A 10,038-nucleotide genomic window follows, 5' to 3' on the forward strand; every position below is an offset into this window, starting at 1 on the left:
AAAAGAAAGGAATATATACTAATAAGAAAAAAAAAAAGAAAAACAAAGAAAAAGAAAAAGAGAAACGAACTATCATAATAACAACAACAACAATGCACATATAGCATATACGGGAGATTGGAAATACATTCATACTACCACACCAGAGATGTACCCCCTCTTTTTTTTTTTTTTTTTTCTCTCCATCAATTATTCACATACTCACCATTTTTTTTTTCTTTTTTTTTTTTTTCTGTTCTTTTCCCTACACTCCCCCTTTACCAACACACACACACACTTCTCTCTCACTCACCCTTTTTTCTTTTTTTTATGTTTTTTTTTTTCTATTTTTTAAGTTCCCTCTATTTTCATCATCACAGAGAAAGATAATAATAATAATAATAATAATAATAATAATAATAATAATAATAATAATAATAATAATAATAATAAAAGAGGGATTTAACTCTTCCCAAAGAAAAGATGATGAAAAACAAACAATAACCACCACAACCACAGCACGAACAAACCACCAACCTCTTTCCCTCACGAAACCAGAGAACGTAGAGAGAATAAATAAAGAAAAAGAGCCTCAAAAAAAGACAGACATCACGCCAAATAGTAACCACTACCATCACAATAAGAAGAGCAACAAGAAATAAAATATAAATAAAAAAAAAAAAAAAACACAAAAAACACCAAAATAGGGGGAAAAAAAAGAAAAAAGAAAACTCTATCATCAAGCAATTCTCTGCTTCTTGGCAATTCATTGAGGGTATCCCCCTGACCAAACTTCCCGAAGAGAAACAAAAAGAAAAGTGACACCAAAACAACTGCAACTGCAACTGCAACCGCAACAACTAATAATAATAATAATAATAATAATAATAATAATAATAATAATAATAATAAGAGATATTTATTTCAAGTCATGAACAACAGATGACTGTCAGCCATTTTCTTATTCTCAAATATCTTCTCTCTTGTTTTCCAATTTTTTGTCTCTTTATCTTCCTTTTTTCCTCATATTCATAAACACAAAAACCCATATATATATAGATAGATAGATAGATAAACACAACCTTCTCTTAAGGTCTTTCAATTCTCTGCATTTGCAACTGGCACGGCTTCGCTACAAGTAATACTCCCCTTCATGGGATCAAACTCAAAACTGATAGCGGATCCATCGCAAGTTACACAATAAAGTGTCATCGCCTCTGATGTTCCCATTGTCGGAAGTAAAGTATCGTGTGGTCCATCGCGATTGCGGAGAGCGGCACTGGTCATGTAATCCACATGTCTATAAGCCGGTCTTTCCCACCAGACCACCAATGCCTGTGCCACCTCTGTCATGGTGGAGTAATCTCGCTCATTATTAATATTATTATTATTATTATTATTATTATTATTATTACCACCTTTAACTCCACTCACAGGATCTGTTTTCTTTTCTCCCGCAGTACCCGATAGATTCATCATACCGGTATTGATTTCATTTTCACTGCCGCTCCAATATCGCCTTGCCACTCGAGTGGCCGTCTCCATCACGGGAGCCACCGGCAGTGAGAGATATTGCCGTAAATATCCACCCCAGTATTTTCTGCTGCTCACACCAGTAGAGACATTATTTAAAGAGGAGGCGGCTAACACATCCTGCGGGGTCTCTTCGGAAGCTGTACTCTCTCGAGATGATGAGGAGGAAGGGTGGTGAGGATGAGGATGATGATGAGGAGGATTGACAATTCCAACTTCAGATGTTTCTCGAGAGAAATCATTTGATTTCTTACGAGAAGATACACCACGCAAAAGATGTTGGCGTAATTCCATAGTAGCGGCGTGAACCCACTTTGGAAGAAAGACTTCGTCCAGTAATGGCAATGGACACTCACAGGCGGCCCATTCCGAGTTAAAGTATCCAGATACCATACCAAGACGATAGAGAGAGGAGTGAATATTCTGAGCTCGCATACATTTACTTTGATCCCTTATACTCACATCATATGGTTTAGGTTCCTCCACTTCACCAATAAAGAATACTTTGATGGTATTCCACGCAATACAAAAAAGGAAATTATCTCCAAGAAATTGTAATTGAAATATGGGTGTTGGAAGGGTTGCATTGCGAACTTCTTTTACCTTTACAAAATAACCTGGAAGATGGTTTTCATTAGAAGTATTATTATTATTATTATTATTATTATCATTATTATTAGGATGGGTATCCTTATTTGCTGCCGAGTGAACCTCAGCATCAGCAATTCCACTGCAAGATAACGTTTCTGGTTTTTCACAATTTTCACAATACCGCCAGATACGTATAAGTGTTGCATGTTCACTGCTTGTTGCAATCAATACATTCCTGCAACCATAACCAGTATTCGTTGCAACTGTATTCGTAGAAGTGATAGAAGAAAGAAGCTTACTGTTATTATCATTCCTATTGCTACCACAATTGCTTACAAATTCATTACCAATATACATCGCCAAAGAGGCAACTGTGTGCTCATGGGCATCAGGAACCGTTGCCAGTAATTCCGTCTTTATTCGACTGCAGAGGGATGAGTCTGTATCATACCGCACCAGACTAAACCCACGTAATGAACTTCGAAAGACAAGATATTTATTATTGTAATCCACAGCTAGCGGCACAGAAGAACGTAAGGCGGCAGCCGAAACCGTAGAGACTCCAGTAGACGCATCTATGGTACTACCAACCGTATTCATACTATTCTCATGTATATAATGATTACTGTTATTTTGAAATAACACAGTAGAGGCAAGTGGAGCAGCTGTACCAAGCATAGATGGAATAGAAGCTGCGAGACCACCACTTGTGGAAATGTTCTCATTATTTACTGGCAGTGCAAACACACATTGTCCAGTCTCAAAACTATGCAATCGCAGTTGTGCGGTGGTGAGAATAATCATTAGACGATGATCCAAATGAAGTCCCTGCACAATATCCGGTACTCGCACCGTACGGTCTGCCCAGAGACTCCCAAGAACGAAGAGTTTCACAACATTGCGGGGACCAACGGGATACGGACCGCCGCCCACAACCGCAACAAAATGAGTTTTGTAAAGTAATGCCATTACACCAACTCCACTCTCACGGGGTGCGAGAACTGGACATTCTCTCTCTTCTTCTTCTTCTGCTTCTATTCCTTCTTCTAGTCCTTTCCGCTTCTGTTGATCTGTATAGGAGATCGTTGCGGTGTGGGTATGAGTGGAGTTATCGGAGAAGCGAGCCGCGGAAAATCCTCCAGTGTCTATTTCAATCTCTGAGAGATGTGCCTCTCCTTCATTTTTTATTTCCTTCTTCTTATCAGATTCACATGCCTCTTCTTTTTCCCTTTCCATCCCTTCTACCTCTTTTTCTTCATTTTCTTCTTTTTCCTTTTCCTCCTGTTGAAAGGCATTTGCCATAAATCCAAGCAACCGTTCCGTTGACTTCTCTTGAATGCATTCCGTCAAACAAATATTGGACGCCTCCACACTCCGCCGTTCCTCTTCAGTGTTGTGGTCTTCTGCAGATGCGACTGGGACTTCCCACACAACGGGAGATGTACTCGTGGTGGTACACCGCGGTGGAAAGACCGCCTCCACAGTTGTGTAGAAAGGCGGTTTTGCAGTAGTAGTAGTATTAGTAGTATTAGTAGAAGTTTGTCCTCCTCCTCCTCCACTCGTACCGGTATTTGTATTTGTAGTAACAGTAATATTCGTACTAGGCATCATACTAGCAGTAGTAGTAGTATTATTACTATTACTATTAGTTTTAGTCGTTGTAGTTGTAGTAGTAATAATAGGAGTAGTAGGAGTATTGCGGTGAATACGGTAGATGACGTATCCATTATGATGGCCCACGCCAACACGTGAATAGTCTTGATTAAAGCAGAGACAGAGTGGCTGCAGGATTTCCTCCGCATCATCCAAGAGATCAAAGTCCATCATTATGAATACAAGAATCACAGTAATAGAAATAAAAGCAAGTCTATTTTATTTTTTATTTTTTATAATGTGATGCGGTGATGAGAACAATAAAAAACACACACAAACACACACGAACAAAAAAAAGTTTTTTTTTCTTTTGTTTTTATTTTGATGTGTTTCTTCTCTCAGAGCACACCGTAATAATAATAAAAAAACACACCAGAGAGTGATGATAGGCAGTCACACCAAAATACGCAATCGCCTACTGAAAAAACAAATGAGAAAAGAAAAGACTATTATTTATAACAATAGTAATAGTGGTAATACTGTAGAAGAGGTAGGTAGGTAGGTAGGTGGGAGGGGAATTGCAAATATGAAGTTGGATAAAGAAAGAAAGAAAGAAAGAAAAAGTAGAAATGATAGAAATGAGGGGGAGGAGTATACACAAGAGAAAAGTCCTGACTACTTTTCTTTAAGGTGTACTCTTTTTGTTTTTGTTCTTCTCCTTGTTCTCTAACTAAAACTACTCGATTCTGTGTTAATCGGTGATAATGATGAGAGGGATTGATAGAAAGAAAATAGAGTAATATATGTCCTTCTTGGGTGCTTTAAAGAGAGAAAAAAAAAAGAAGAAATAAGAAAAGACATTAAGAAGAAATAAGAAATAATAATAATAATAATAATAATAATAATAAACACAACAAGTGAAAGAAAGTGAGAGAGAGAGAGTGTGTGTGTGAGAGAGAATTTGTAAACACAATTGTATTTGAAAGGGAAAAATAAATCCTTCCATTCATTCCCAATGGAAAATGCTAGTATCCCAGTAGAAGAGATACAATTGACTTCTACTCTTGAGTTCAAAGGCGATAGAGAAGCAAAAAAAAAAAAAAAATGTTTTCGTTTTTTCTCTTTTTTCCACTATTAAGGTTAAAACATAAATAAAATAACGGGAAATAATAATAAAAAATACATATATATATATAATCAAGAAACCTCTGTGAATGAATAACAACACCATCAACCAAAAACAGTATCCGCAGGCATTAATAATAGTAATAATAATAATAATAATAATATTAGTAATAATAAAAGGAAATGGAATAAAGAAAACATCATCCCATGATTCCCATCTCTTAGAATGGCCCTGGTTTACTTGTAGTAGATGCCGAGTTCGCGGCCTGTTGTATATATGCCATTAATTCCCCATCATCACGTGCCGCTGCTGCCGTCCACGGTGTTCCCTTCCGCACCATCTGTTCACCCAAATACCAGAGAGCATAACACCGCCGTAATCGTTGTTCCTCTGTTAGTGTGATATCCTGCAGAACACTCTGTGCGGAGTAGCGGAGAATCACACTCATATCCGCCACCACCGCATCAAACTCCATACTAAAGTATTCCATCATAACTTTCTGAGCAAGCCATTCTTTGTTTTTCGCACGGTCATCTATTTTTTCACGAAATGCTGCATAGACACGATCTACACCTGAAAAGATTTTCTTATACACATGTAGTTTCGGGGCGTAAAATGGCTGAATTCCGAGAAATCGCTGACTAGAGATAATGTACGATTGACCCACAGTATACATTAACTCTCGCCCAAAACATGCTTCTGATAGTCGGCGTGTATATCGATCACATCGCTCTTCAAAGTCTCGTGAGAACATATTGTACGCATTACTTCCAGGTGTTAATACAAATGGGGAAGAAGAAGAAGAAGAGGAGGAGGCATCTGATCCAACAGTTCCTCCTCCTCCTCCTGTTGTTGTTGTTGTTGTTGTTGTTGTTGTTGTTGTTGTTGTTGTTGTTGAGATATGCGATTTTCGCTTTGCTGTCGCCCCATTACCGCTACCGTTATTCACACCGAGAGAATCCATCAAACTACACACACTTTCCGTACGTGCCCGACCACCCCGCTGTTGATCCTGTTGTGGATGTTTTCTATAATAATGGCCTTGCATGCCGGTGGCGTTTGCATGCACGTCTAATATCTTCGCCAACTCCACGGCGAGTTCGCGGCATCGCAGGCACTGCAGTTCCTCAAACTCATGCAGTGAGACACTCACCTGGGCCTCATTGCGGAGATGCCAGTGGGATCGCAGCAGCGGCCCCAACACCGTCTGTTGGAAGGCGGCCCCACCAAAGACACTCTGGACCATTTCCTCCGGCGTGCGGGACATAAACCGGCCGGCGTGACTTTCATGCAGGCGGAGAGCGCGAGCCCCGCCGAGATCATACGCCCGTCGCTTTTCGGCATTTGAGAGAATTTGATAGGCCTGTGAAATGCGGGCAAAGCGATGACGAGCGGCCTCTTCACTGCAGGCATCATTATTCCCACCATATTTATTATTCTTATTATTATTATTATGATAAGTCTGTTGTTGTTGTTGTTGGTTTTGGGCCACGTCTGGGTGAAAGACTTTGGCGAGTGTTTTGTACTGCGCCTTTACTTGTGCCTGAGTGGCGGATCGCTTTAACTGCAGGACTTCATACGGATCGTCCATCTCCTCCCCTGCAGAGGACTGTTGATAGTGTTTGCCATTCTTATTATTATTATTGTTATTCTTATTATTATTATTATTATTATTATACACTTTATCAAAGGAGAATCCCATACTCATAAGTCGTTGTTTCCATTTCTCCTCTGGCTGCATGTTCTTACGGCGAAACTCCAATCGCCCCACGCCGCGAATGGCCCGCTGCTCTAATCGCAGGGACCGCTGCAGCCACACCGCATCCACAACGGTGCAGTACTGCCAACGGCCCGAACTCGCCTCAAAGAAGAGAGTGCCTGTAAAAGCATTCCAAACACCATAAACACTATTGCATAATCCACGTGGAATGTGAATAAGTGGAGAAAGTAGAAAACCATAAGAGAGAAAAGATAATCCACGTAAAGTCCCAGTTGCCATTCCACGAAAAAGACCAATCATTATCCCATGATCACGTATTCCACGCATGGTCCCAAACAATACACATCCCATCGCATTCTGTACAGCTATAATTATATTCCACAATACTGCATAAAGGGCAAGCCAAATATGACGTTTGGGGATCATATTCATTCGACTGTAATAATTTAATGCGTGAAGTTGTTTCATACGGCGAAGATAATCCAAATCAGCGGTAAGTGTAGCCAATTGATTCTCTTGTGTTTCCGTATGGAATACCGAACGACGAGGATCTAGTAAAGATCGTAATTTCTTATATATTTGCACCAGTGGAGATGAAGATCCCACCGGTCTTTTCCACCCAGACGGTGGATGAGTACTAATCTTCATACTATTCACAGAACTATGCGTAGAATGACTGTTCATATTAGTAGGACCAACACTATTATTATTATTATTATTATTATTATTATTATTATTATTATTACTATTATTATTATTATTATTATTAGGACTCTTCACAGTGGAATGGGTATTATTCTGCAATCCATACATCTGCAGAACTCGTAATATACTTGTTGGTCTTCCTGTGAGTGTAGATGGACGTGTATCCACAACGAGTTGCGGCTTTTCAAACAACACATATGATAATCTTTGCAGTTCCTTGTCAAGCGCATCGGCCTTTTCGGCTAATCTATAGGCAATGGGAAGCATTTCCGCATCTTCACGTGCGGCATCCATTGCACGAAACTCCTCTTCTTCTAGTTCCCGTTGTTGTTGTTTTTCTTCTTCTTCTTTTGTTGTTGTTGTTGTTGATGAACTGGTATGGGGATTTGTGTGCATGTAGAGAAATGGGGATAATGTGGGATTCCACACAGATGCCATGGCACGTAGAGTCTGTGTCTGTGGAGAGAACCGTCGCATACTTACAGTCTTTGTATATAATATGTATGTATGTATACGTATATATATATGTACAGATGTTCTTCTTTTTGATGTTGTTGTGATTATTATTATTATTATTATTTCTCTTTCCTTTTCTGTTTCTTTTTGAGTGAGTTACAAAAGAAACTGTGGCTATTCATAACAAATGATAAGAGGAATAATTAAAGACACCAATATATATATATACATATATATATATATATATAGATAGAGAGATAGAAAGAAAATAATCCTCACAGACGAGATAGAGCTCATGGATTTACACACATAAAGAAAGAAATATATAGATAGATAGATAATTTAATTGCTGTACATTCAACAGCCGCAAGAATAATAATAATCATAACATCACGAAGAGTAAAAACGAGCAAAAAAAAAAAAAAAACGAACAAACAAAGAAGTAAACACACGCATCGCAACTGAAACGATCAACATCACCAAAGGCATTAAATAGTAAAAATCAAGAAACAATTGGAAAAATAAAAGAGCATATATATATAAATAATAATAATAAAAACCATCTCTGATGGACCATCCCAATAATATATATAAATAGAGAATCACACGCATAAATCGATAATCTTAACTATTCCCCATAAAAAAAAAAAAAAAACTAAATAAGACATCACACTATAAAAATAATAATAATAACGACCATAACGACTATAAAAAAAAGTATCATGACGACTTTTTTATTTCTTTTATTTCCTTTTTTTTTTTCTTTTCTTCCTTCCCCTTTCATCCATTCACATTATTAGTCCATTTCTTCCCTCTTGATTGTCCCAAACTCTAATTATACTCCCCACACTGCTTTCTATATATATATATATATATATATATATATATATACAGATAGATAAACAAGAAGGAATAATGATACTGTACGTGAGAAATTGTATATTTTTAAAAAAAAGTAGAGAACACACCAACGCATCAACAAACAAAGAACACTCTAATACTATATCCTTATTATTCTTATTCTTTTTCTTCTTATCTTTTCTCTAATTCTAACATGAACACCCGGACTTTTCCTCACGTTTAGTGCGATTCCCATGAAGAATTCTCCCACTCTCATTATTGCCTTGGCTCTCTGCGGTGTCCTCTGCAGACTCCAAGGCCCCTGTGGCTTTCATCACACATTCCACAAGTGTCATGAAGGCCACATCGACGTTTCTGTTTTCCTTCGCGCTGGTGAGAAACCACGCCTCGAAGCCGTGTTCACTGCAGAAGGCATCCATCTCCTCTTTTGTTTTCTGAATTCCAACATTACTGCCCACTCCCATAGATACATCCCCACTACTACTACTACTATTACTGTTATTATTATTATTATTATTATTATGACTATTACTATTATTAGCACTAGTACTGTTATTCTTCTTCTTCTTATTATTATTATTATTATTATTAACGGAAGTCACCAGCATTCCATTAGGCAAGAGATCCACTTTATTAATCAACAACACACATGGAATGGGTTTCCCCGTGGCGCCGAGAAACACTTTACTGTCCACATCCTGTTTCCACTTCACGGCGAGCTCCAGTGTTTCTGGTCTGGTGATGTCCGCGACGACAATGGCCCCGGCCGCGGCCTGATAATACACCCGCGTCATTTGCCCGTAGCGCTCCTGCCCGGCGATGTCCCACAGCTGCAGTGTGATGCTGCGGTGGGTGGGCGGGTAGACAACATCCTTCAGGGCAAAGTCCACGCCAATGGTGGCCTTATTCGTTGGGAGGAATATACTGTGCACATAGCGGCGGATAAGACACGTCTTGCCAGTCCCACCCTCGCCAATGATGAGGACTTTGAAGAGAAGTTCACCACCCTTCGCGTAGGAAGACATTTTTTCTCTCTTTCTCTCTCTCTCTCAATAACAAAAAAGCAATAGAGATAAATAAATAAATAAATAAATATATATATATATATATATATAGAAAGAGAGANTAAAGAGAAAAGATCTCGCGGCATTGGGCTGCAGTGTACATTCATGGATTACACATACGATCAATGCAGATGAAAAATAATACTAATAAGAATACTAATAATAATACTAATATAAAGCTAATAATATAATAATAATACTAATAATATAATAATAATAATAATAATATAATAATCATGTAAACCCCCCCCCCCCAAAAGAAAAGAAAGTAAGATGACAAATAATAATTATATTAATAATGATAATGTAATCATAGCAAATAATAAGAATAATAAATAAATACTAATACTACTAATAATAAGAATAATGATAATAATAATAATAATAATAATAATAATAATAATAATAAT

General features: G+C 38.0%; 3 protein-coding genes across 3 annotated transcripts; all 3 read right to left on the reverse strand.

Annotated features, from left to right (window-relative positions):
* Nucleotides 1-1,077: 1,077 nt before the first annotated feature.
* Nucleotides 1,078-3,930, reverse strand: TM35_000211540 (uncharacterized protein; the record flags this gene model as incomplete). Its single annotated transcript, XM_029027004.1, has 1 exon — nt 1,078-3,930. The coding sequence occupies one exon, from the start codon at nt 3,928-3,930 to the stop codon at nt 1,078-1,080; it is 2,853 nt and encodes a 950-aa protein (XP_028881614.1).
* A 1,112-nt stretch (nt 3,931-5,042) lies between these two features.
* Nucleotides 5,043-7,724, reverse strand: TM35_000211550 (chaperone DnaJ protein; the record flags this gene model as incomplete). Its single annotated transcript, XM_029027005.1, has 1 exon — nt 5,043-7,724. One exon carries the CDS (start codon nt 7,722-7,724, stop codon nt 5,043-5,045), a length of 2,682 nt encoding a protein of 893 aa, XP_028881615.1.
* A 1,028-nt stretch (nt 7,725-8,752) lies between these two features.
* Nucleotides 8,753-9,589, reverse strand: TM35_000211560 (putative small GTP-binding protein Rab11, putative,Rab11 GTPase; the record flags this gene model as incomplete). The annotated part of the gene is made up of 1 exon (XM_029027006.1): nt 8,753-9,589. The coding sequence occupies one exon, from the start codon at nt 9,587-9,589 to the stop codon at nt 8,753-8,755; it is 837 nt and encodes a 278-aa protein (XP_028881616.1).
* Between the last annotated feature and the right edge of the window lie 449 nt (nt 9,590-10,038).

Source organism: Trypanosoma theileri (assembly GCF_002087225.1).
Source record: "Trypanosoma theileri isolate Edinburgh chromosome Unknown TM35_Tth_21_V1, whole genome shotgun sequence".
Taxonomy (NCBI): Eukaryota; Euglenozoa; class Kinetoplastea; order Trypanosomatida; family Trypanosomatidae; genus Trypanosoma; species Trypanosoma theileri.